The sequence below is a fragment of the Oncorhynchus mykiss genome, chromosome 19, assembly GCF_057628025.1.
Source record: "Oncorhynchus mykiss isolate SJ-2025 chromosome 19, ASM5762802v1, whole genome shotgun sequence".
NCBI lineage: Eukaryota > Metazoa > Chordata > Actinopteri > Salmoniformes > Salmonidae > Oncorhynchus > Oncorhynchus mykiss.
The window spans coordinates 73492675-73520609 of record NC_143040.1 but is presented as its reverse complement, the minus strand read 5'-3'; the positions used below and the strand labels follow the sequence as shown (position 1 = coordinate 73520609).

Sequence of the window (27935 nt, the reverse complement as noted above, 5' to 3'; positions counted from 1 at the left end):
TGTGAGTTCCCTGTGTTCCGTGTGTTCCCTGTGTTCCGTGTGTTCCCTGTGTTCCGTGTGTTCTGTGTGTTCTGTGAGTTCCCTGTGTTCCGTGTGTTCTGTGAGTTCCCTGTGTTCCGTGTGTTCCCTGTGTTCCCTGTGTTCCGTGTGTTCCCTGTGTTCCCTGTGTTCCGTGTGTTCTGTGAGTTCCGTGTGTTCCGTGTGTTCTGTGAGTTCCCTGTGTTCCGTGTGTTCCCTGTGTTCCGTGAGTTCCCTGTGTTCCGTGAGTTCCCTGTGTTCTGTGTGTTCCCTGTGTTCCCTGTGTTCCGTGTGTTCCCTGTGTTCCGTGTGTTCCGTGAGTTCCCTGTGTTCCGTGTGTTCCCTGTGTTCCGTGAGTTCCCTGTGTTCCGTGTGTTCACGATGCCTTTCTTTGACTCTGCTACTAGTGATTTACATATATTTTAAAAAGTAACTTTACCTGCTAAAACTAAATCTGCACACTGCTCTATTAAGATGGTGCCTCACCTCCCCCAGTTTAAATTAATTATTAAGTCAGATTTAACAGGTATTTGTAATAGGAGTTTTTTTTCTTCCAGAAGACAGTTATTAATTCAACATCTTCATGAAACATGAAAGTAAACAATTGGAAATTGCCATGCGTTCATATTTTTCTGACTTCCAACTCAATTTTATGCAATGAAGGTAATTGTGTAAGATTTATTTTTTAAACCTCCTGCTTTGGGCTGGATGTTCATACATAATCTATGAGCAGAATTACTGTTTGCCTAAATTAGCCTTGAAATCGACTATTTTCTGGAAGCTGTGCAGTGTCATGTTCCTACATTTTTGACACATTGGCCAGCACCCACCGAGCAATTTGAGGTCCAGCCAATGACCTTCGGCCCCTAGCCATTTGATTGACAGCTAGCATTAGCAAGACACGCACACAGCAGAGAGAGAGAGCAATGACGTCCTGCACATATCTGCACACATATGACGAAGTACACCATTTTCAGGGACCCGTTTGGGCACTTGAATGCTACTTTCAGAACAACTGGAAAATCTCTAAGATATGTGTTATTCAGTTCCTCACCTCCTCTGACTGCGTGGGGGCGTTGTCATGACAATGTCCCCTTGTCCATCACATGGAAGCGAGAGGGATAACTGGGAACAAAATCTGTCTTCTCCAGCAGGTGCCGTTTTTTCGCATGGAGGACCATGGGAGTGTCAAATTTATTATTATTGTTGTTGTTTTTTTAATGTATGGCATATTTTCTACGTGTGGCTCTTTTGATCGAATAGAAGTTTTGTAATTATTAAGTTGTTATGTTACTGATGTAAGTATGATATATTGGAGTTGGTCGTCACTGGTTCGCATAGCCACAAAGTCATTAACCCCACCAATTTCTACAATTTATCTTTATAAAATGTGATTTGAAACCTTAACCACAGTGTTAAACTTATCCCTAACCTTAAATGAAAACCACAAAGCGAATTTTAGTTTTCATGAATTCCTACGATGTAGACTGTCGTCTTTGTGGCTGTGGTAACTAGTGGAAACAGTTGTGCCGGTTCACAGTGAGATCTGCCCTCTGATTGGCTAGAATGCGTTCCACCTGATTTCTGCCTCCTCCCAAATGGCTTCTATTTTCGAAGACGTTTATTTTGGTTGTTAGAACGGCCACTACATTATCTGGATAATGTGATGGATAATGTGTCCGTCATGATAAATGGACCCGGAAGAAGAACCTCCACAAACCAGGGGCCATGTGCAGGAAGGCAGCGTTATGGTGCGGACGTGAAACACTGAAGGTAGGTGAATGGAAATAAACAAGCAGCAAATGTCAGTCCAGAGAAGGACATTAAAGTTGGTAACTGATGTAGCGACTAGACGAGATAAGGTTGTCTGTGCTAGTTAGTACAGTAGTTTAACGTTACCAAGCTAAGCTTCACTGAAAAGGTCTCGCATGGAAAACACGCTCCTGTTAGTTGGTGACAACCACCGCAACATGACAAACTAATTGCTATTTTACATTTTAGATTAGGTCTCTGACTAACTCGTTCATAATTGTGGAAACCACATTAGCATATACGTTAGCTGACTGACATACTGACATCAGTCATCCAGTCTAAAGAAACATCCAGATTTATTTAGTAGCTGTTAATCAAACTTGTCCAGCGACCTGACTAGTTTGTACCAGCTAACTAGCTACACTTGTAAGCGACAGTGAATTACACAATGTTGTCTCCGCTATTATATACCATGCTGTTTGCACTCCCAAGGGTCTGATTCACCATTAAAAAGCATTTATCAGAGGCATTTCCATCATCTCTAGAAACACCAACCAGTCGCTGGGTTGAATGTGTCATTTACTTTTAAATAAGCATTAAAAACAGAAGGCTGAAATTCAGTCACTATCTGTAGGAACCCCACTTGATAGTGCCTCACCTCCCCCAGTTTAAACACTATCTGCAGGAACCCCACTTGATAGTGCCTCACCTCCCCCAGTTTAAACACTATCTGCAGGAACCCCACTTGATAGTGCCTCACCTCCCCCAGTTTAAACACTATCTGCAGGAACCCCACTTGATAGTGCCTCACCTCCCTCAGTTTAAACACTATCTGCAGGAACCCCACTTGATAGTGTCTTTACCCAGCACTCTCTCTCCACCATATCTCAAATGGGTTCTTCATGATCGGTAATCCAATCAGCTGCTCCTCATTGAGCGAAACCACATCCTTCAAGAGAAGAAGGGACATCCTCATCTCTGTATGCTTCATCTGTTTTTCTATTCTTTTGGACAATATTCCAATCGTCCTTGACTCGCCCGCCGTTTTAATATTCACGCCCCCATCAGCGTCGGCTTCCGCCGTCTTTCATCCCTTCCTCCTCCTCCGGTGAGGTTTCTCCACTCCTACGCTGTTCACCGACCCTCTTAACACTGAGCTTCAACCTGTAACAGACCTGACTATCGTCTCGTCTATAATGGAAATGCCTCTTGACTGGTGGGTGAATCCAAATGGATTAGAGTTGGTTCATCAACGACTCCAAGCCAGGGATCTTTTCGGGAAACTAGCGATGGGTAACAGTTTAAGAGTCAAATTGTTCATTTAAAAGTGAATTACTTGTGAGAATATATAAAATGAGTACTGCTATGCCCCTTTTTAATGTAGCCATGAGTTGTCCTGTAGTGTGATGTTGACATTGAGTTGTCCTGTAGTGTGATGTTGACATTGAGTTGCCCTGTAGTGTGATGTTGACATTGAGTTGTCCTGTAGTGTGATGTTGACATTGAGTTGTCCTGTAGTGTGATGTTGACATTGAGTTGTCCTGTAGTGTGATGTTGACATTGAGTTGTCCTGTAGTGTGATGTTGACATTGAGTTGCCCTGTAGTGTGATGTTGACATTGAGTTGCCCTGTAGTGTGATGTTGACATTGAGTTGTCCTGTAGTGTGATGTTGACATTGAGTTGTCCTGTAGTGTGATGTTGACATTGAGTTGCCCTGTAGTGTGATGTTGACATTGAGTTGCCCTGTAGTGTGATGTTGACATTGAGTTGCCCTGTAGTGTGATGTTGACATTGAGTTGTCCTGTAGTGTGATGTTGACATTGAGTTGCCCTGTAGTGAGATGTTGACATTGAGTTGCCCTGTAGTGTGATGTTGACATTGAGTTGCCCTGTAGTGTGATGTTGACATTGAGTTGCCCTGTAGTGTGATGTTGACATTGAGTTGCCCTGTAGTGTGATGTTGACATTGAGTTGCCCTGTAGTGTGATGTTGACATTGAGTTGCCCTGTAGTGTGATGTTGACATTGAGTTGCCCTGTAGTGATGTTGACATTGAGTTGCCCTGTAGTGTGATGTTGACATTGAGTTGCCCTGTAGTGTGATGTTGACATTGAGTTGCCCTGTAGTGTGATGTTGACATTGAGTTGCCCTGTAGTGTGATGTTGACATTGAGTTGTCCTGTAGTGTGATGTTGACATTGAGTTGTCCTGTAGTGTGATGTTGACATTGAGTTATCCTGTAGTGTGATGTTGACATTGAGTTGCCCTGTAGTGTGATGTTGACATTGAGTTGCCCTGTAGTGTGATGTTGACATTGAGTTGTCCTGTAGTGTGATGTTGACATTGAGTTGTCCTGTAGTGATGTTGACATGTGACTATAGCAGATTGAGTTGCCCTGTAGTGTGATGTTGACATTGAGTTGTCCTGTAGTGTGATGTTGACATTGAGTTGTCCTGTAGTGTGATGTTGACATTGAGTTGTCCTGTAGTGTGATGTTGACATTGAGTTGCCCTGTAGTGTGATGTTGACATTGAGTTGTCCTGTAGTGATGTTGACATTGAGTTGTCCTGTAGTGTGATGTTGACATTGAGTTATCCTGTAGTGTGATGTTGACATGTGACTATAGCAGATTGAGTTGCCCTGTAGTGTGATGTTGACATGTGACTATAGCAGATTGAGTTGCCCTGTAGTGTGATGTTGACATTGAGTTGCCCTGTAGTGTGATGTTGACATTGAGTTGTCCTGTAGTGTGATGTTGACATTGAGTTGTCCTGTAGTGATGTTGACATTGAGTTGTCCTGTAGTGTGATGTTGACATTGAGTTGTCCTGTAGTGTGATGTTGACATGTGACTATAGCAGATTGAGTTGCCCTGTAGTTTGATGTTGACATTGAGTTGTCCTGTAGTGATGTTGACATTGAGTTGCCCTGTAGTGTGATGTTGACATTGAGTTGCCCTGTAGTGTGATGTTGACATTGAGTTGCCCTGTAGTGTGATGTTGACATTGAGTTGTCCTGTAGTGTGATGTTGACATTGAGTTGTCCTGTAGTGTGATGTTGACATTGAGTTGTCCTGTAGTGTGATGTTGACATTGAGTTGTCCTGTAGTGATGTTGACATTGAGTTGTCCTGTAGTGTGATGTTGACATGTGACTATAGCAGATTGAGTTGCCCTGTAGTGTGATGTTGACATTGAGTTGCCCTGTAGTGTGATGTTGACATTGAGTTGCCCTGTAGTGTGATGTTGACATTGAGTTGCCCTGTAGTGTGATGTTGACATTGAGTTGCCCTGTAGTGTGATGTTGACATTGAGTTGCCCTGTAGTGTGATGTTGACATTGAGTTGCCCTGTAGTGTGATGTTGACATTGAGTTGCCCTGTAGTGTGATGTTGACATTGAGTTGCCCTGTAGTGTGATGTTGACATTGAGTTGCCCTGTAGTGTGATGTTGACATTGAGTTGCCCTGTAGTGTGATGTTGACATTGAGTTGTCCTGTAGTGTGATGTTGACATTGAGTTGTCCTGTAGTGTGATGTTGACATTGAGTTGTCCTGTAGTGTGATGTTGACATTGAGTTGTCCTGTAGTGTGATGTTGACATTGAGTTGTCCTGTAGTGTGATGTTGACATTGAGTTGTCCTGTAGTGATGTTGACATTGAGTTGTCCTGTAGTGTGATGTTGACATGTGACTATAGCAGATTGAGTTGCCCTGTAGTGTGATGTTGACATTGAGTTGTCCTGTAGTGTGATGTTGACATGTGACTATAGCAGATTGAGTTGCCCTGTAGTGTGATGTTGACATTGAGTTGTCCTGTAGTGTGATGTTGACATTGAGTTATCCTGTAGTGTGATGTTGACATGTGACTATAGCAGATTGAGTTGCCCTGTAGTGTGATGTTGACATTGAGTTGTCCTGTAGTGTGATGTTGACATTGAGTTGTCCTGTAGTGTGATGTTGACATTGAGTTGTCCTGTAGTGTGATGTTGACATTGAGTTGTCCTGTAGTGTGATGTTGACATTGAGTTGTCCTGTAGTGATGTTGACATGTGACTATAGCAGATTGAGTTGCCCTGTAGTGTGATGTTGACATTGAGTTGTCCTGTAGTGTGATGTTGACATTGAGTTGTCCTGTAGTGTGATGTTGACATTGAGTTGTCCTGTAGTGTGATGTTGACATTGAGTTGTCCTGTAGTGTGATGTTGACATTGAGTTATCCTGTAGTGTGATGTTGACATTGAGTTGTCCTGTAGTGTGATGTTGACATTGAGTTGTCCTGTAGTGTGATGTTGACATGTGACTATAGCAGATTGAGTTGCCCTGTAGTGTGATGTTGACATGTGACTATAGCAGATTGAGTTGCCCTGTAGTGTGATGTTGACATTGAGTTGTCCTGTAGTGTGATGTTGACATTGAGTTGCCCTGTAGTGTGATGTTGACATGTGACTATAGCAGATTGAGTTGCCCTGTAGTGTGATGTTGACATTGAGTTGTCCTGTAGTGTGATGTTGACATGTGACTATAGCAGATTGAGTTGCCCTGTAGTGTGATGTTGACATTGAGTTGTCCTGTAGTGTGATGTTGACATTGAGTTGTCCTGTAGTGTGATGTTGACATTGAGTTGTCCTGTAGTGTGATGTTGACATTGAGTTGCCCTGTAGTGTGATGTTGACATTGAGTTGTCCTGTAGTGTGATGTTGACATTGAGTTGTCCTGTAGTGTGATGTTGACATTGAGTTGTCCTGTAGTGTGATGTTGACATTGAGTTGTCCTGTAGTGTGATGTTGACATTGAGTTGTCCTGTAGTGTGATGTTGACATTGAGTTGTCCTGTAGTGTGATGTTGACATTGAGTTGCCCTGTAGTGTGATGTTGACATTGAGTTGTCCTGTAGTGATGTTGACATGTGACTATAGCAGATTGAGTTGCCCTGTAGTGTGATGTTGACATTGAGTTGTCCTGTAGTGTGATGTTGACATTGAGTTGTCCTGTAGTGTGATGTTGACATTGAGTTGTCCTGTAGTGTGATGTTGACATTGAGTTGTCCTGTAGTGTGATGTTGACATTGAGTTGTCCTGTAGTGATGTTGACATGTGACTATAGCAGATTGAGTTGCCCTGTAGTGTGATGTTGACATTGAGTTGTCCTGTAGTGTGATGTTGACATTGAGTTGTCCTGTAGTGTGATGTTGACATTGAGTTGTCCTGTAGTGTGATGTTGACATTGAGTTGTCCTGTAGTGTGATGTTGACATTGAGTTGTCCTGTAGTGTGATGTTGACATTGAGTTGTCCTGTAGTGTGATGTTGACATTGAGTTGTCCTGTAGTGTGATGTTGACATTGAGTTGTCCTGTAGTGTGATGTTGACATTGAGTTGTCCTGTAGTGTGATGTTGACATGTGACTATAGCAGATTGAGTTGCCCTGTAGTGTGATGTTGACATTGAGTTGTCCTGTAGTGTGATGTTGACATTGAGTTGCCCTGTAGTGTGATGTTGACATGTGACTATAGCAGATTGAGTTGCCCTGTAGTGTGATGTTGACATTGAGTTGTCCTGTAGTGTGATGTTGACATGTGACTATAGCAGATTGAGTTGCCCTGTAGTGTGATGTTGACATTGAGTTGTCCTGTAGTGTGATGTTGACATTGAGTTGTCCTGTAGTGTGATGTTGACATTGAGTTGTCCTGTAGTGTGATGTTGACATTGAGTTGTCCTGTAGTGTGATGTTGACATTGAGTTGCCCTGTAGTGTGATGTTGACATGTGACTATAGCAGATTGAGTTGCCCTGTAGTGTGATGTTGACATGTGACTATAGCAGGTTGAGTTGCCCTGTAGTGTGATGTTGACATGTGACTATAGCAGATTGAGTTGCCCTGTAGTGTGATGTTGACATTGAGTTGCCCTGTAGTGTGATGTTGACATTGAGTTGCCCTTTAGTGTGATGTTGACATGTGACTATAGCAGATTGAGTTGTCCTGTAGTGTGATGTTGACATTGAGTTGCCCTGTAGTGTGATGTTGACCATTGAGTTGCCCTGTAGTGTGATGTTGACCATTGAGTTGTCCTGTAGTGTGATGTTGACATTGAGTTGGCCTGTAGTGTGATGTTGACATTGAGTTGCCCTGTAGTGTGATGTTGACATTGAGTTGTCCTGTAGTGTGATGTTGACATTGAGTTGCCCTGTAGTGTGATGTTGACATTGAGTTGCCCTGTAGTGTGATGTTGACATTGAGTTGCCCTGTAGTGTGATGTTGACATTGAGTTGTCCTGTAGTGTGATGTTGACATTGAGTTGTCCTGTAGTGTGATGTTGACATTGAGTTGTCCTGTAGTGTGATGTTGACATTGAGTTGTCCTGTAGTGTGATGTTGCCCTGTAGTGTGATGTTGCCCTGTAGTGTGATGTTGCCCTGTAGTGTGATGTTGCCCTGTAGTGTGATGTTGCCCTGTAGTGTGATGTTGACATTGAGTTGTCCTGTAGTGATGTTGACATTGAGTTGCCCTGTAGTGTGATGTTGACAGTGAGTTGCCCTGTAGTGTGATGTTGACATGTGACTATAGCACATTGAGTTGCCCTGTAGTGTGATGTTGACATGTGACTAGAGCAGATTATTTCCCAGGGGATGACGTGTCTACTAACCAATAGTCTTTTCTCTTCACAGGCGCTGACGTTGGACAGGATAAATCTTGCTGTTCCCCAATGCTGACATGACATCCCCAGTATCTCTGAACAATCTTCAATTTGATCTGTAAAGGTCTATCTACCTACACCCCTCTACACACTACACAACCAACCAGCTCTAACCAAATCTGCACCTCTGAAAGCCAAGATGGCTACTAGATTTAATGCCCTGATGGCTGCGGTGGTCACCCTGTTGGGGGCCACCTTGGGAGGCCTGTTACTATGGCGACAACCAACCCTGAGGAAGCGGCGTCTAGCTCCGGGTCAGATAGGGGTCAGCACTGGTCCCGTATCAGTGGAACAGCTGGGTCCTGTGAAACCAGAGCCTGTGGTTGTGGAGCCAGTGGAGTCACAGACCCAGCTAGCCCCTGGTCAGAGCCTGGACCTCCTCCTGCCTGTTTCACTGCCCCCTGCTGACCAGCTCTTGGCAGTGCAGTCTGTGATGGTGAGCTCTGAGGAGGATTGGGAGCAGCTGTGGCCGTCGCTGCAAGAGGAGCTATCAGTCTACCCCGTCCTCGGGCTGGACTGCGAATGGGTAAGGGCCTGGGCATACGAGTTCGTTTTGCATGTAAAAAGTATATTTCCTGTCGTAGTCTCCCTATTCCTCTCCCTAGGTGTCAGTGAAGGGTCAGCCGTCTCCTCCTCTCTTTCCTCTCCCTCCTCATCCACCCTCCTCTCCTTCCTCTCCCTCCTCATCCATCCTCCTCTCCTTCCTCTCCCTCCCCTGGTGTCAGTGAATGGTCAGCCGTCACCCTCCTCATCCACCTTCCTCTCCCTCCCCAGGTGTCAGTGAAGGGTCAGCCGTCTCCTTCCTCTCCCTCCTCATCCACCCTCTCCTTCCTCTCCCTCATCCACCCTCCTCTCCTTCCTCTCCCTCCTCATCCACCCTCTCCTTCCTCTCCCTCCCCTGGTGTCAGTGAAGGGTCAGCTGTCTCCTCCTCTCCTTCCTCTCCCTCCTCATCCACCCTCCTCTCCTTCCTCTCCCTCCCCTGGTGTCAGTGAAGGGTCAGCCGTCTCCTCCTCTCCTTCCTCTCCCTCCTCATCCACCCTCTCCTTCCTCTCCCTCCTCATCCTCATCTCCTTCCCTCCCTCCCCAGGTGTCAGTGAATGGTAAGACGTCAGCAGTCTCCCTCCTCCAGATGACTTCCTACTCTGGCCTGTGTGTGTTGGTGAGGCTACAGCTGCTCCGAGGAAGCCAGCAGGACTTTCCCCTCAGCTTGAAGGAGGTATATGGTCCTCTGTGGCTCAGTTGGTAGAGAAATTATGCTTTTTAACACCAGTATAGTGGGTTCGATTCCCACTGGGGACACCAATATTACAATTCTGGGTGGATGGCATATATTCTGTATTATTATTATTATTATTATTATTATTATTATTATTATTATATAGGTCCTCCGGGACCCCCATGTCCTGAAGGTGGGTGTGGGCTGTTATGAGGACGGGAAACGTCTGACCCGAGACTACGGTCTGTCTCTGGGGAGCACCGTGGACCTGAGATATCTCGCACTACGACAAAGGTACTACTGGAGATGGGCTTTGGTTGATAGTCAAATCTTTTATATAATACAACTGAGTACAAATGTTCATCTTTTTCATTTCCAATCTGTAGAAACTATGAGAATATTAAGGTTTTAGACTTTTTTTTTTTTTTAAACATTACAGCACAGTTGTAAAATATATGGCAAATAGAAATGAATTTTCAGAGATGGAGGGTCTGAGTGGAGCTGAAGGTTGGGACTAAATACAAATACACATAGATGACTAATGTCAAATATACCGTGTCTGTGAAATGTAGAAGTGTAACTGTTGTCCATTAGTTTACTCCAATTAGTCGAGGGGTGGTAAGGTTAAGGGACAATAATAAAGGAATATATATATATATATGTATGTATGTATATATTAATGTATATATTTATATGTATATATTAAATATTAATGTATTCAATATTAATGTATATATTAATATATATATTAATTAATTATACGGGGGATTGGAAATTATACACAATTACATTGATAGAACCTACAATCTATCTACAATATGAAATATCTACCTCCTCCTAAAGAACAAACACATCACGAGGTTCTGTTTTGATCAACCGTTTACCCTCCAAGTTTGTTTCAATTCAAGGGGCTTTATTGGCATGGGAAACATTGCCAAAGCAAGTGAACTGGATAATAATTCAAATAAATAAATGAAATAACATGGCACACTGTGGTATTTCACTCTATAGAAATGGGAGTTTTTCAAAATTGGATTTGTTTTCTAATTCTTGGTGGATCTGTGTAATCTGAGGGAAATGTGTCTCTATGGTCATACATTGTGCAGGAGGTTAGGAAGTGCAGCTCAGTTTCCATCTCAATTTTTGTGGGCAGTGAGCACATAGCCTGTCTTCTCTTGAGAGCCAGGTCTGAATACGGCGGCCTTTCTCAATAGCAAGGCTATTGCTCAGTCTGTACACAGTCAAAGATTTCCTTAATTGGCCCAGGTCTGACAGAATGTGCAGAAGATCTACAGTTGAAGTCGGAGGTTTACGAACACTTAGGTTCGCGTCTTTAACTTGTTTTTCAACCACTCCACAACTTCCTTGTTAACAAACTATAGTTTTGGCAAGTGAGTTAGGACAGCTACTTTGTGCATGACACAAGTCATTTTAAATGTCATGGCTTTAGAAGCTTCTGAAAGGTTAATTGACATCATTTGAGTCAATTGGAGGTGTACCTGTGGATGTATTTCAAGGTCTACCTTCAAACTCAGTGCCTCCGATTGACGTCATCAAAATATCCAAAGAAATCATCCAAGCTGTTTAAAGGCACAGTCAACTTAGTGTATGTAAACTTCTGACCCACTGGAATTGTGATAAAGAAATAATCTGTAAACTATTGTTGGAAAAATAACTTGTGTCATGCACAAAGTAGATGTCCTAACCCACTTGACAACTAGTTTAACTAGACATTTGTGGAGTGGTTGAAAAATGAGTTTTAATGACGCCAACCTAAGTGTATGTAAACTTCCCACTTCAACTGTATTTCCCAGGCTCTGGTTCTGAACCTGTGTTTTTCTGTGCAGGAAGGTAGTGCTGAACAACGGTTTGAGCCTCAAGTCTCTGGCTGCTGACCTGCTCAATGTGTGTCTGGATAAATCCTTGGCTCTACGATGCAGTAACTGGGAGGCTGATCAGCTGACCCCAGAACAGGTAAACTACACTACTGGTGCTAATTAATACAGGATGGATCCATAGTGGCTGATCCCAGAACAGGTAAACTACACTACTGGTGCTAATTAATACAGGATGGATCCATAGTGGCTGATCCCAGAACAGGTAAACTACACTACTGGTGCTAATTAATATAGGATGGATCCATAGTGGCTGATCCTAGAACTGATCGACAAATCTCCTTGCATCCCAAATATAACCAACTATTATGTTGTGAAGATGTGCGATCCTCAGCCGTTACTTTTAATTTTGCTCAGGGATCCCTCAACCACGTCGTCTCTGATTTTTAACCCCAATCTCTCTCTCTCTTGTGACCCCAAGATAACTTACGCAGCCCGAGATGCCCAGGTGTCCATCGCCCTGTTCATCCACCTGCTGGGCCTCAACTCAGACACCACGCCCTCACCTGACAGTGGGAGTGGCTATACCCAGCTGGCCAATCGCTGCCAGGGCCTGGTAGACACACCCTTCAGGGAGAGGGGTGGAGGAGAGGGGGAGGACGGCGAGAGGAAACAGAAGAGTAAGAAGCGCCAGCAGCCTACTTCGGAAAGCCCCGAGACCGGGGACCAGCAAGTACCAGACCCCAGAAGGAACAACAAGAGGAAACCGCTCGGCGTGGGCTACGCCGCTAGGTCAGTGGTGGTTTGTCTGTCCAGGGATCTCTTTCATAGCACAAGCCCATGGAGCAGACATTTGTTACTGACCTCTGGAAAATGCCAGTTTTCAGGGTCATAATACCGAACAATTTGCCTGACTTTCATAGTAAATCATCATCGCCCACATTTACGTAAACCTTTTGGTGTAAAAGTAGTGTGATTCTGGCCTTCATTTTAGACAGGTTTTTATACATTTTCCTGTGTTAGTCACTAGTCTGATACACAGATCCCCCTGAGGTTCTGTTCGCTCTGCGTGTTACAGGAAGTCTCCTCTTTATGACAACTGCTTCCTCTATGCCCCGGATGGACAACCCCTCTGTACCTGCGACAAGAAGAAGGCCCAGTGGTACCTGGATAAAGGAATCGGAGGTAGACCAACACCGCCTTATACCCTGCTGGCAGTGCCTCCACTGACCGTGGTTCATATGTACAGTCAATGGGAACGTATTGGTGGGTTCATACTGTAAAATGAGCAGGGAGCCTTTTACACTTGTACCTGTATACAGGGTGAAAATGGCTCATTTGGGCACGAATCAGCTCCTAAAGTTGGAACGTAGTGGCTGTCCAGTAACACGCCGTAACACATCAGGTCAGGCTGTCCAGTAACACGCCGTAACACATCAGATCAGGCTGTCCAGTAACACGCCAGACATCAGGTCAGGCTGTCCAGTAACACGCCGTAACACATCAGGTCAGGCTGTCCAGTAACACGCCATACACCAGGTCAGGCTGTCCAGTAACACGCCAGACATCAGGTCAGGCTGTCCAGTAACACGCCAGACATCAGGTCAGGCTGTCCAGTAACACGCTAGACATCAGGTCAGGCTGTCCAGTAACACGCCAGACATCAGGTCAGGCTGTCCAGTAACACGCCAGACACCAGGTCAGGCTGTCCAGTAACATGCTATACATCAGGTCAGGCTGTCCAGTAACATGCTATACATCAGGTCAGGCTGTCCAGTAACACATCAGGTCAGGCTGTCCAGTAACATGCTATACATCAGGTCAGGCTGTCCAGTAATACATCAGGTCAGGCTGTCCAGTAACATGCTATACATCAGGTCAGGCTGTCCAGTAACATGCTATACATCAGGTCAGGCTGTCCAGTAACATGCTATACATCAGGTCAGGCTGTCCAGTAATACATCAGGTCAGGCTGTCCAGTAACACGCTAGACATCAGGTCAGGCTGTCCAGTAACATGCTATACATCAGGTCAGGCTGTCCAGTAACACATCAGGTCAGGCTGTCCAGTAATACATCAGGTCAGGCTGTCCAGTAACATGCTATACATCAGGTCAGGCTGTCCAGTAATACATCAGGTCAGGCTGTCCAGTAACACGCTAGACATCAGGTCAGGCTGTCCAGTAACACGCCAGACATCAGGTCAGGCTGTCCAGTAACACGCCGTAACACATCAGGTCAGGCTGTCCAGTAACACGCCATACACCAGGTCAGGCTGTCCAGTAACACGCCAGACATCAGGTCAGGCTGTCCAGTAACACGCCAGACATCAGGTCAGGCTGTCCAGTAACACGCTAGACATCAGGTCAGGCTGTCCAGTAACACGCCAGACATCAGGTCAGGCTGTCCAGTAACACGCCAGACACCAGGTCAGGCTGTCCAGTAACACGCTAGACATCAGGTCAGGCTGTCCAGTAACATGCTATACATCAGGTCAGGCTGTCCAGCAACACGCTATACATCAGGTCAGGCTGTCCAGTAACACATCAGGTCAGGCTGTCCAGTAACATGCTATACATCAGGTCAGGCTGTCCAGCAACACGCTATACATCAGGTCAGGCTGTCCAGTAACATGCTATACATCAGGTCAGGCTGTCCAGTAACATGCTATACATCAGGTCAGGCTGTCCAGTAACATGCTATACATCAGGTCAGGCTGTCCAGTAACACATCAGGTCAGGCTGTCCAGTAACATGCTATACATCAGGTCAGGCTGTCCAGTAATACATCAGGTCAGGCTGTCCAGTAACATGCTATACATCAGGTCAGGCTGTCCAGTAACATGCTATACATCAGGTCAGGCTGTCCAGTAACATGCTATACATCAGGTCAGGCTGTCCAGTAACATGCTATACATCAGGTCAGGCTGTCCAGTAACATGCTATACATCAGGTCAGGCTGTCCAGTAACATGCTATACATCAGGTCAGGCTGTCCAGTAACATGCTATACATCAGGTCAGGCTGTCCAGTAACATGCTATACATCAGGTCAGGCTGTCCAGTAATACATCAGGTCAGGCTGTCCAGTAACATGCTATACATCAGGTCAGGCTGTCCAGTAACATGCTATACATCAGGTCAGGCTGTCCAGTAACACATCGGGTCAGGCTGTCCAGTAACACATCGGGTCAGGCTGTCCAGTAACACATCGGGTCAGGCTGTCCAGTAACACATCGGGTCAGGCTGTCCAGTAACACATCAGGTCAGGCTGTCCAGTAACACATCAGGTCAGGCTGTCCAGTAACACATCAGGTCAGGCTGTCCAGTAACATGCTATACATCAGGTCAGGCTGTCCAGTAATACATCAGGTCAGGCTGTCCAGTAACACATCAGGTCAGGCTGTCCAGTAACACATCAGGTCAGGCTGTCCAGTAACACATCAGGTCAGGCTGTCCAGTAATACATCAGGTCAGGCTGTCCAGTAACATGCTATACATCAGGTCAGGCTGTCCAGTAATACATCAGGTCAGGCTGTCCAGTAACATGCTATACATCAGGTCAGGCTGTCCAGTAACATGCTATACATCAGGTCAGGCTGTCCAGTAACATGCTATACATCAGGTCAGGCTGTCCAGTAACATGCTATACATCAGGTCAGGCTGTCCAGTAACACATCAGGTCAGGCTGTCCAGTAATACATCAGGTCAGGCTGTCCAGTAACATGCTATACATCAGGTCAGGCTGTCCAGTAACATGCTATACATCAGGTCAGGCTGTCCAGTAATACATCAGGTCAGGCTGTACAGTAACATGCTATACATCAGGTCAGGCTGTCCAGTAATACATCAGGTCAGGCTGTCCAGTAACATGCTATACATCAGGTCAGGCTGTCCAGTAACATGCTATACATCAGGTCAGGCTGTCCAGTAACATGCTATACATCAGGTCAGGCTGTCCAGTAATACATCAGGTCAGGCTGTCCAGTAACATGCTATACATCAGGTCAGGCTGTCCAGTAACATGCTATACATCAGGTCAGGCTGTCCAGTAACACATCAGGTCAGGCTGTCCAGTAATACATCAGGTCAGGCTGTCCAGTAACATGCTATACATCAGGTCAGGCTGTCCAGTAACATGCTATACATCAGGTCAGGCTGTCCAGTAATACATCAGGTCAGGCTGTCCAGTAACATGCTATACATCAGGTCAGGCTGTCCAGTAACATGCTATACATCAGGTCAGGCTGTCCAGTAACATGCTATACATCAGGTCAGGCTGTCCAGTAATACATCAGGTCAGGCTGTCCAGTAACATGCTATACATCAGGTCAGGCTGTCCAGTAACATGCTATACATAAGGTCAGGCTGTCCAGTAACACATCAGGTCAGGCTGTCCAGTAACATGCTATACATCAGGTCAGGCTGTCCAGTAACATGTTATACATCAGGTCAGGCTGTCCAGTAACATGCTATACATCAGGTCAGGCTGTCCAGTAACACATCAGGTCAGGCTGTCCAGTAACATGCTATACATCAGGTCAGGCTGTCCAGTAACATGCTATACATCAGGTCAGGCTGTCCAGTAATACATCAGGTCAGGCTGTCCAGTAACATGCTATACATCAGGTCAGGCTGTCCAGTAACATGCTATACATCAGGTCAGGCTGTCCAGTAACATGCTATACATCAGGTCAGGCTGTCCAGTAACATGCTATACATCAGGTCAGGCTGTCCAGTAACACATCAGGTCAGGCTGTCCAGTAACACATCAGGTCAGGCTGTCCTGTAGTATGTTAAACATCAGGTCAGGCTGTCCAGTAACATGCTATACATCAGGTCAGGCTGTCCAGTAATACATCAGGTCAGGCTGTCCAGTAACATGCTATACATCAGGTCAGGCTGTCCAGTAACATGCTATACATCAGGTCAGGCTGTCCAGTAACACGCTATACATCAGGTCAGGCTGTCCAGTAACACGCTATACATCAGGTCAGGCTGTCCAGTAACACGCTATACATCAGGTCAGGCTGTCCAGTAACATGCTATACATCAGGTCAGGCTGTCCAGTAACATGCTATACATCAGGTCAGGCTGTCCAGTAATACATCAGGTCAGGCTGTCCAGTAACATGCTATACATCAGGTCAGGCTGTCCAGTAACATGCTATACATCAGGTCAGGCTGTCCAGTAACATGCTATACATCAGGTCAGGCTGTCCAGTAATACATCAGGTCAGGCTGTCCAGTAACATGCTATACATCAGGTCAGGCTGTCCAGTAACATGCTATACATAAGGTCAGGCTGTCCAGTAACACATCAGGTCAGGCTGTCCAGTAACATGCTATACATCAGGTCAGGCTGTCCAGTAACATGTTATACATCAGGTCAGGCTGTCCAGTAACATGCTATACATCAGGTCAGGCTGTCCAGTAACACATCAGGTCAGGCTGTCCAGTAACATGCTATACATCAGGTCAGGCTGTCCAGTAACATGCTATACATCAGGTCAGGCTGTCCAGTAATACATCAGGTCAGGCTGTCCAGTAACATGCTATACATCAGGTCAGGCTGTCCAGTAACATGCTATACATCAGGTCAGGCTGTCCAGTAACATGCTATACATCAGGTCAGGCTGTCCAGTAACATGCTATACATCAGGTCAGGCTGTCCAGTAACACATCAGGTCAGGCTGTCCAGTAACACATCAGGTCAGGCTGTCCTGTAGTATGTTAAACATCAGGTCAGGCTGTCCAGTAACATGCTATACATCAGGTCAGGCTGTCCAGTAATACATCAGGTCAGGCTGTCCAGTAACATGCTATACATCAGGTCAGGCTGTCCAGTAACATGCTATACATCAGGTCAGGCTGTCCAGTAACACGCTATACATCAGGTCAGGCTGTCCAGTAACACGCTATACATCAGGTCAGGCTGTCCAGTAACACGCTATACATCAGGTCAGGCTGTCCAGTAACACGCTATACATCAGGTCAGGCTGTCCAGTAACACATCAGGTCAGGCTGTCCAGTAATACATCAGGTCAGGCTGTCCAGTAATACATCAGGTCAGGCTGTCCAGTAACATGCTATACATCAGGTCAGGCTGTCCAGTAACATGCTATACATCAGGTCAGGCTGTCCAGTAACATGCTATACATCAGGTCAGGCTGTCCAGTAACATGCTATACATCAGGTCAGGCTGTCCAGTAACATGCTATACATCAGGTCAGGCTGTCCAGTAACATGCTATACATCAGGTCAGGCTGTCCAGTAACATGCTATACATCAGGTCAGGCTGTCCAGTAACATGCTATACATCAGGTCAGGCTGTCCAGTAACATGCTATACATCAGGTCAGGCTGTCCAGTAACATGCTATACATCAGGTCAGGCTGTCCAGTAACATGCTATACATCAGGTCAGGCTGTCCAGTAACATGCTATACATCAGGTCAGGCTGTCCAGTAACATGCTATACATCAGGTCAGGCTGTCCAGTAACATGCTATACATCAGGTCAGGATGTCCAGTAACATGCTATACATCAGGTCAGGCTGTCCAGTAACATGCTATACATCAGGTCAGGCTGTCCAGTAACATGCTATACATCAGGTCAGGCTGTCCAGTAACACGCTATACATCTGGTCAGGCTGTCCAGTAACACGCTATACATCTGGTCAGGCTGTCCAGTAACATGCTATACATCAGGTCAGGCTGTCCAGTAACATGCTATACATCACGTCAGGCTGTCCAGTAATACATCACGTCAGGCTGTCCAGTAATACATCAGGTCAGGCTGTCCAGTAATACATCAGGTCAGGCTGTCCAGTAACATGCTATACATCAGGTCAGGCTGTCCAGTAACATGCTATACATCAGGTCAGGCTGTCCAGTAATACATCAGGTCAGGCTGTCCAGTAACATGCTATACATCAGGTCAGGCTGTCCAGTAACATGCTATACATCAGGTCAGGCTGTCCAGTAACATGCTATACATCAGGTCAGGCTGTCCAGTAACATGCTATACATCAGGTCAGGCTGTCCAGTAATACATCACGTCAGGCTGTCCAGTAATACATCACGTCAGGCTGTCCAGTAATACATCACGTCAGGCTGTCCAGTAATACATCAGGTCAGGCTGTCCAGTAATACATCAGGTCAGGCTGTCCAGTAACATGCTATACATCAGGTCAGGCTGTCCAGTAACATGCTATACATCAGGTCAGGCTGTCCAGTAACATGCTATACATCAGGTCAGGCTGTCCAGTAATACATCAGGTCAGGCTGTCCAGTAACATGCTATACATCAGGTCAGGCTGTCCAGTAACATGCTATACATCAGGTCAGGCTGTCCAGTAACATGCTATACATCAGGTCAGGCTGTCCAGTAATACATCAGGTCAGGCTGTCCAGTAACATGCTATACATCAGGTCAGGCTGTCCAGTAACATGCTATACATCAGGTCAGGCTGTCCAGTAACATGCTATACATCAGGTCAGGCTGTCCAGTAACATGCTATACATCAGGTCAGAGCTCTGTATGTGTTTGGACTGACAGGCGTGTTTTCCAAATGTGCATTTTAAGATTTAATAATCAACATATCTGGTGAAAAGTACAGAGAAATGCACACAAAATCAAGTAATGATTATATTGTTTTGTCGGGTAAACTGTCCTCACCTTTTGCTCTTATCATTTTCCCCTAATCTCAACTTTTCCCTTTAAATGTTTATGTTCATACGTTTCATATTTATTCTGTAAGAAACATTTCAATGTTAGGCCCCCTGTCCACGCGGGCCAATGTTAGGCCCCCTGTCCACGCGGGCCAATGTTAGTCCCCCTGTCCACGCGGGCCAATGTTAGGCCCCCTGTCCACGCGGGCCAATGTTAGTCCCCCTGTCCACGCGGGCCAATGTTAGTCCCCCTGTCCACGCGGGCCAATGTTAGGCCCCCTGTCCACGCGGGCCAATGTTAGGCCCCCTGTCCACGCGGGCCAATGTTAGGTCCCCCTGTCCACGCGGGCCAATGTTAGGTCCCCCTGTCCACGCGGGCCAATGTTAGGTCCCCTGTCCACGCGGGCCAATGTTAGGTCCCCTGTCCACGCGGGCCAATGTTAGTCCCCCTGTCCACGCGGGCCAATGTTAGGCCCCCTGTCCACGCGGGCCAATGTTAGTCCCCCTGTCCACGCGGGCCAATGTTAGGTCCCCTGTCCACGCGGGCCAATGTTAGTCCCCCTGTCCACGCGGGCCAATGTTAGTCCCCCTGTCCACGCGGGCCAATGTTAGGTCCCCCTGTCCACGCGGGCCAATGTTAGGTCCCCCTGTCCACGCGGGCCAATGTTAGGCCCCCCTGTCCACGCGGGCCAATGTTAGGCCCCCCTGTCCACGCGGGCCAATGTTAGGCCCCCTGTCCACGCGGGCCAATGTTAGGCCCCCTGTCCACGCGGGCCAATGTTAGTCCCCCTGTCCACGCGGGCCAATGTTAGTCCCCCTGTCCACGCGGGCCAATGTTAGTCCCCCTGTCCACGTGGGCCAATGTTAGGCCCCCCTGTCCACGCGGGCCAATGTTAGGCCCCCCTGTCCACGCGGGCCAATGTTAGGCCCCCCTGTCCACGCGGGCCAATGTTAGGCCCCCCTGTCCACGCGGGCCAATGTTAGGCCCCCCTGTCCACGCGGGCCAATGTTAGGCCCTCCACGCGGGCCAATGTTAGGCCCTCCACGCGGGCCAATGTTAGGCCCTCCACGCGGGCCAATGTTAGGCCCTCCACGCGGGCCAATGTTAGGCCCTCCACGCGGGCCAATGTTAGGCCCTCCACGCGGGCCAATGTCAGTTAAAGTTGACTCTTCTCTGGTCTTCCTCTAGTGCTGCAGAGTGAGGAGCCATTCATTGTGCGTTTGCTGTTTGAGCCTTCTGGACGTCCAGACTCCCAGCAGGACTACTACCTGACTGCCAAGGAGAACCTGTGTGTGGTGTGTGGCAAGAACAACTCTTACATCAGGTGAGGAGAACCTGTGTGGTGTGGCCGGGACGGGGCCTGGTATCGGGCCGCCCGGGGACGGGGCCCCGGTATCGGGCCGCCCGGGGACGGGGCCCCGGTATCGGGCCGCCCGGGGACGGGGCCCCGGTATCGGGCCGCCCGGGGACGGGGCCCCGGTATCGGGCCGCCCGGGGACGGGGCCCCGGTATCGGGCCGCCCGGGGACGGGGCCCCGGTATCGGGCTGGCCGGATGCTACACAGTTAGACACTGTTAATATAACTAATAACAGGTTTGTCCCGATTCACCACCTTCTTCTCAGTGTACGTGCACCATCCCCGTAGTGAAGTTGCGATGATGGGATTGGTTTAGGCATTAGCTGGAGGAGTTCCCACCGTTGTTAAAGGGTGGAGAATCGGGACTTGGCCAAAGAAGACCTTTATGTTGCAGCCATGACAGTCCATCCTAGTGGGGTAGGAAGTGGACTTGACTATTTAGCGGTGTTAGTTCCCCTCTGCGTTGGGGGCCAACTGGTTCCCCTCTGCGTTGGGGGCCAACTGGTTCCCCTCTGCGTTGGGGGCCAACTGGTTGCCCTCTGCGTTGGGGGCCAACTGGTTGCCCTCTGCGTTGGGGGCCAACTGGTTGCCCTCTGCGTTGAGGGCCAACTGGTTGCCCTCCTCATCTTACCCCCCCCCCTACAGGAAGAACATCGTTCCTCAAGAATACAGACGTCACTTCCCCTCGGAGATGAAGGACCACAACTCCCATGACATCTTGCTGCTGTGCACTTCCTGTCACGCGGCCTCCAACGTGCACGACGGCTTCCTGAAGCAGCAGCTGGCTGATGAGTATGGCGCGCCCCAGGTAGTGCTGGGAAGTGTGTGTGTGAGGGTTGGGAATTGCGAGGCACCTCCCCATAGGATATTATCACCATACTGAGGTGTATTCTGATTCTGTGTGAATTTATATGCATCGTTATTCTATATTTAGTCATTTTATTGATTAGACATATTGATTTTATGTTCCAAACATTGTCTGCTGCAGAGGGACAAGAGAAGTTGAGAAAATAACTTAATCAGTCATGGAAAGAACTGTTAATAAGTCATGGAAAGAACTGTTAATCAGTCATGGAAAGAACTGTTAATCAGTCATGGAAAGAACTGTTAATCAGTCATGGAAAGAACTGTTAATCAGTCATGGAAACAACTGTTAATCAGTCATGGAAACAACTGTTAATCAGTCATGGAAAGAACTGTTAATCAGTCATGGAAAGAACTGTTAATCAGTCATGGAAAGAACTGTTAATCAGTCATGGAAAGAACTGTTAATCAGTCATGGAAAGAACTGTTAATCAGTCATGGAAATATAAGTGTTAAAACCATGTTGGCTCAGAGTATCAATATATTGTTGAGATATTCAACTGTGTGGATATTTATCCCCCCCCCCCCTCCCCAGGGTTGTGAGGAGGGCGTACGTCTCCTGGAGGACTCTGACCGCAGGAGGGTTCGTTCTGCAGCCCGAGCCCTGCTCACCGTGGGGGCGGGGCTTCCAGAGGCCAGGAGAGATGAGCTACAGAAGGTCATAAGGTGCTTCTTCAACGACGTGGAGCTGGCTCCTGAGACACTTCAGAGGGCTGCAGGCCTGGAGACCAGGTGAGGGTCTGCTCTGTTAACCTGACCCCCCCCCCCTCCCCCAGTACAGCCTGACGAGCATGGGCCTCCGCTCTGAGCCGGTTCCTATCGAGATGTTTACTTCTTGGACGTTTGCCCTGCTTCTTCTTGCTCTTTGGTATCCAGGTATCTGTCTAGTTTTTTTTATAATGAATAAATTGCTTTGCTTACCTTGCCCTCTCCCAGGATCTTCAATGAGAGCTACGTTCCCCACGGGCTGAAGGTGGTGAAGGCGACCGCCGAGCAGGGCCTGAAGGGGTTAATGGAGCTGGAGCGTCGCTGGAGGCAACACTTCCTGTCTACCATGACACCTCGCTACCTTCCTTCTCTCTGGTCTGTCAGCCACAACCACAACAAGTTACTACGCAAGTACGGAGAGGACCTTCCCATCCAGCTTAACTGACCTACAGTCACCACACCACCGTCTGGTTCCCATCCAGCTTAACTGACCTACAGTCACCACACCACAGTCTGGTTCCCATCCAGCTTAACTGACCTACAGTCACCACACCACAGTCTGGTTCCCATCCAGCTTAACTGACCTACAGTCACCACACCACAGTCTGGTTCCCATCCAGCTTAACTGACCTACAGTCACCACACCACCGTCTGGTTCCCATCCAGCTTAACTGACCTACAGTCACCACACCACAGTCTGGTTCCCATCCAGCTTAACTGACCTACAGTCACCACACCACAGTCTGGTTCCCATCCAGCTTAACTGACCTACAGTCACCACACCACAGTCTGGTTCCCATCCAGCTTAACTGACCTACAGTCACCACACCACAGTCTGGTTCCCATCCAGCTTAACTGACCTACAGTCACCACACCACAGTCTGGTTCCCATCCAGCTTAACTGACCTACAGTCACCACACCACAGTCTGGTTCCCATCCAGCTTAACTGACCTACAGTCACCACACCACAGTCTGGTTCCCAGGCTACATCTGTCTCGGTTTGTCTGGTTCTCAGGCTGGATCGGTCTGGTTCCCAGGCTACGTCTGTCTCAGTTTGTCTGGTACCAGGCTGATCTCATCCGCTGTTGCAGCAGCCTCTACCTGGGGATTACACCGTGTCCCAGAGAACAGACTAATGCCTACAGGTGAAGGATTGGATTCTGTGTGTGTTCAGTGCCTGCGATCCTCCTCACTCTACTGTTGGCTGGACGAGGACATCTGTTGCTCTGATCTGATTGTGGTGCCTTACATGTTAAATGCCAGACAGAGACTGTGCTCGTGGGCCGGATGTATTGGCTGCCTTACTGACACATTGGCTCCCTGTTATTTTATATAGTGTAGTACATGTTGAGATCTAGAGCCTGAGGAGAGAGACTGCCTTGTTGTTCTGACCGAGGTCAAATAATTCTGTGTCAAGAACGCTAACTGGAGACGATGGTGCAGAATTCATGATGAAATCCTATTGGATAAAAACCTAAAAAAAAACCCACTGGTTTAGGATCGTAACGATACCAGTCTCCCAATACTCTGAGGTATCGTGGCAAGGAAAACAAAACAGGAAGCAGACTGAATTTCCTGAGGGGAAACGGTCCTAATGCTGTCAACCAGAATCACATGTTTATTGTCCTACAACAGACAATATTTTACATCCAGAAGATTTTAATGACGCAAGAGTTCAGTCTGCTTTGTGTTTTCCTTGTTGCCATGGAAATACCAGGTATCGTACTCTCACCATAGTGGTATTGTGACGATCCCTGCTGTGGTTTGGTTTCCCAGATTTTAGAAAACTAGTCCTAGCCAGAAAATAGCATAGGAGACAAGACTTCATCTAGGCCCAGGAAACGGGCCCCATGCAGTGCATTTGGGAAAGTATTCAGACCCCTTGACTTTTTCCATATTTTGTTACAGCCTTATTCTTCAATGGCTTCAATGGTTGTTGTTTTCCCCCTCATCAATCTACCCATATGATGTTGATTTAGGAAGCACCCCACACATCTCTAATTGTACAACTGACTAGGTGTCCCCCCCCTTTCCTTTCTCATCAATCTACCCATATGATGTTGATTTAGGAAGCACCCCACACATCTCTAATTGTACAACTGACTAGGTGTCCCCCCCCTTTCCTTTCTCATCAATCTACCCATATGATGTTGATTTAGGAAGCACCTCACACATCTCTAATTGTACAACTGACTAGGTGTCCCCCCCCTTTCCTTTCTCATCAATCTACCCATATGATGTTGATTTAGGAAGCACCTCACACATCTCTAATTGTACAACTGACTAGGTGTCCCCCCCCCTTTCTTTCTCATAATGACTAAGCAAAACACTTGTTTTTAGACGTTTTTTTTTGCAAATTTGTTGATTTATTTGACATTTTTAAATATCACATTTACATAAGTATTCAGACCCTCTACTTTGTTGAAGTACCTTTTGGTAGTGATTACAGCCTCAAGTCTTCTTGGGTATGATGCTATATGAGCTTGGCACACCTGTATTTGGGGAGTTTCTCCCATTCCTCTCTGCAGATCCCCTCAAGCTCTCCTGTGTTGTCGTTGTCCTGTTTGAAGGGGAACCTTCACCCCAGTCTGAGGTCCTGAGCGCTATGGAGCAGGTTTTCATCTCTGTACTTTTGTTCTTTCCCTCGATCCTGACTAGTCTCCCAGTCCTTGCCGCTGAAAAACCTCCCCACAGCTTGATGCTGCCACCACTGTGTCTCGACACAATCCTGTCTGAGCTCTACGGACAATTCCTTTGACCTCATGGCTTGGTTTTTGTTCTGATATGTCCTGTCAGCTGTGGGACCTTTATATAGACAGTGTCTTTCCAAATCATGGCCGATCAAGTTGTAGAAACATCTCAAGGATGATCAATGGGAAACAGGATGCGCCTGAACTCAGTTTAGAGTCTCATAGCAAAGTGTCTGAATACTTACGTAAATAAGGTATCTATTTTAGTTTTATGCATTTCTTAACATTTCTAAAAAACCACTTTGTCATTATGGGATATTGTGTGTAGACTTATTAATTGAATCAACTTTAGATTAAAGTTGTAACGTAACAAGTCATGGGGTCTGAATATTGACCCGTTTCAGAAAATCATGTATTTTAGACTAAGCTGGAACCTGCTCTTAGTTCATCATTAAATACGAGATATAATTTCCCCTGCGAGTTTTCAGTTCTAAAGATAATTACTTGGCATTTGTACAGAAATCAGGTTTCCTTGGCGACGGTAGCATTAAAAAAAAAAATGTTTTTAACACGACAGACCTCATCTTTGTCGATTTTTTTTTATTTATTTTTATTTTAATGGATCAGACAAAGCTATAAATTCAGTAACTGATCAGCCGTTATGAATTGATGCCAAATGACGACCAGACATTGAATGTGTCTGAAATGGCTCCCTGTACGGTGCCTTCAGAGTATTCACAACCCTGTTTTACACATTCTGTTTCAGACTGATTTTTATATTTAAATGTGTTTCTTATTATTTTTATTATTTTTTGTCACTGACCTGACACACAATGTCAAAGTGGAATTATTTTTTAAAGTTATTTTTTACACATGAATTGAATTAAAAATGAAAAGCTGAAATGTCTTGCTTCAGTTATTCAATCCCTTTATGACCTAACCAAGTTCAATGGACTCACTCTCTGTAATAAGTGTTCAACATTGACTACCTCATCGCTGATTCTACTTAACTAATCAAAATATATTTGCATATTTTCTTTTAGATTTTTATACCCCTTTTGACAGAGTATTTTATGTAGATTGTTTTTTAAAATCAAACTTTTTTTTTCTTAATCCATTTTAATCCCACTTTGTAACACAATGTTAAACGGGGTGTCAATACTTCCTGAAGGCTCTGTATTGCATGACATTTGACCCCTATGAATTAGGGCTGTGATGATACCAGTATCGTGAATAGGATGCTTTTTCAGACACTTAGGTTCAATGAGCCCTAAGTCCCTCATATACTGGATGTATTTCCTGGTTGTGACCTCACTTCCTCCTGTACTGTGTGGATACGCCTCAAATGGTACCCTATTCCCTACATAGTGCACTACTTCTGACCAGGGCACATAGGAACCATAGGGCTCTGGTCATAAGTAGTGCACTATATAGGGAATAGGGTGCCATAGGGCTCTGGTCTAAAGTAGTGCACTATATAGGGTTCTGGTCTAAAGTAGTGCACTAAATAGAGAATAGTGTGCCATTTGGGATGTATCCTATATGTCCTGGATGTGTTCTCTCTCTCTGTCAGAACACCAAATCGGTTAGACCCTCCCGGGTGGTAGATCGGTTAGACCCTCTCGGGGTAGATCGATTAGACCCTCTCGGGGTAGATCGATTAGACCCTCTCGGGGTAGATCGATTAGACCCTCTCGGGGTAGATCGATTAGACCCTCCGGGGTGGTAGATCGGTTAGACCCTCTCGGGGTAGATCGATTAGACCCTCTCGGGGTAGATCGATTAGACCCTCTCGGGGTAGATCGATTAGACCCTCCGGGGTGGTAGATCGGTTAGACCCTCCGGGGTGGTAGATCGGTTAGACCCTCCGGGGTGGTAGATCGGTTAGACCCTCCGGGGTGGTAGATCGGTTAGACCCTCCCGGGTGGTAGATCGGTTAGACCCTGCACCGAGGCATTGTGGGTGAAACAGGAAAGGACCTTCCCCAAACTGTTGTCACAAAGTTGGACGCAAAGAATCGTCTAGAATGTAATTGCATGCTGTAGCGTTAAGATTTCCCTTCACTGGAACTAAAGGCCCGAACCATGAAGAACAGCCCCAGGCCATTATTGTGCCGACATTGCTTCCAGAGGTAGTTGTAACTCGGTAGTGAGTGTTGCATCCGAGGACAGAACATTTTTATGTGCTACGCTCTTCAGCACTCGGTGGTCCGGTTCTGTGAGCTTGTGTCACCTAACATTTCGTGTCTGAGTTGTTGTTGTTCCTAGATGTTTCCACGTCACAATAACACCACTTAGAGTTGACCGGGGGGCAGCTCTAGCAAAGCAGACATTTGACGAACTGACTTGTTGGAAAGGTGGTGTCCTATGACGGTGCCACGTTGAAAGTCTCTGAACTCTTCAGTAAGGCCATTCTACTGCTAATGTTTGTCTATGGAGATTGCATGGCTGTATGCTCGATTTTATACACCAGTCAGTAACAGGTGTGGCTGAAATAGCCAAATCTACTCATTTGAAGGTGTGTCCACATACAGTCAGATGTTTTCTCAGAATATCATAATGTATCTGAAGATTCTGTCCTCTTAAATTAAAATCTGTCAAATTCTATATCTTTTTTTTTACTTAAAGAGTGGAGCTATGACGTCAGATGCCCTTCATTTGGTATGAAAGACTGTCTCAAGCGTGTCTGCCATGCATGAGACTGGAATAAAACTCACTGGCGATGAGAACTGGTGTACACAGATTGTTCTCTGCAAGACATGAAGTTTCAAATACAACGCATTTATAGGTGTCTATAAACACGTTTCCATCCACAGTTTTTAAAGACAGCTGTGATGGAAACAGGACGTTGGTGTAATTTTATAAAATGCCGACAGATTATTTGTTCACCCGACACGGTGGGATCTTTTTGTGGCTGTAAAATTAATTATGCGAGAAATCTCGGTGGAAACGCCTTATTGCGCAAATACGGATATAATAACCATCATACAGACGCGTAGAGTCACGTGAAGATATGGTGTGTTGTCATCCCACTACGACTCAGGAAACCATGCAGTTTATTAGGCGACAGGTGTAATAAGTTACGATGAACCTCACAGGGTGGTGAAAGTGCACGGTGATGAGCTTGATGCTCCTTAACAATAA

The 27935-nt window shown here is 46.4% G+C and overlaps 1 protein-coding gene across 1 annotated transcript; it reads left to right on the top strand.

Moving 5' to 3' along the window:
- The first annotated feature begins 1588 nt into the window (after window positions 1-1588).
- LOC110498418 (exonuclease 3'-5' domain-containing protein 2) lies at window positions 1589-25695 on the top strand. Its single transcript, XM_036955393.2, has 11 exons — window positions 1589-1791; window positions 8425-8979; window positions 9542-9670; window positions 9837-9964; window positions 11518-11644; window positions 11987-12297; window positions 12584-12690; window positions 20361-20496; window positions 21175-21337; window positions 21929-22125; window positions 22330-25695. Exons 2-11 carry the CDS (start codon window positions 8593-8595, stop codon window positions 22544-22546), a joined length of 1902 nt encoding a protein of 633 aa, XP_036811288.2. The 5' UTR covers window positions 1589-1791; window positions 8425-8592; the 3' UTR covers window positions 22547-25695.
- The last annotated feature ends 2240 nt before the right edge of the window (window positions 25696-27935 follow it).

What these genes read in the sequence shown, in the direction of transcription:
- LOC110498418 (XM_036955393.2), top strand. Translation starts at nt 8,593, where the DNA reads ATGGCTACTAGATTTAATGCCCTGATGGCTGCGGTGGTCACCCTGTTG. An exon ending in ATCAGCTGACCCCAGAACAG is followed by an intron (nt 11,645 to 11,986) that starts GTAAACTACACT and finishes TGTGACCCCAAG; the next exon opens with ATAACTTACGCAGCCCGAGA. An exon ending in GCTGCAGGCCTGGAGACCAG is followed by an intron (nt 22,126 to 22,329) that starts GTGAGGGTCTGC and finishes GCCCTCTCCCAG; the next exon opens with GATCTTCAATGAGAGCTACG.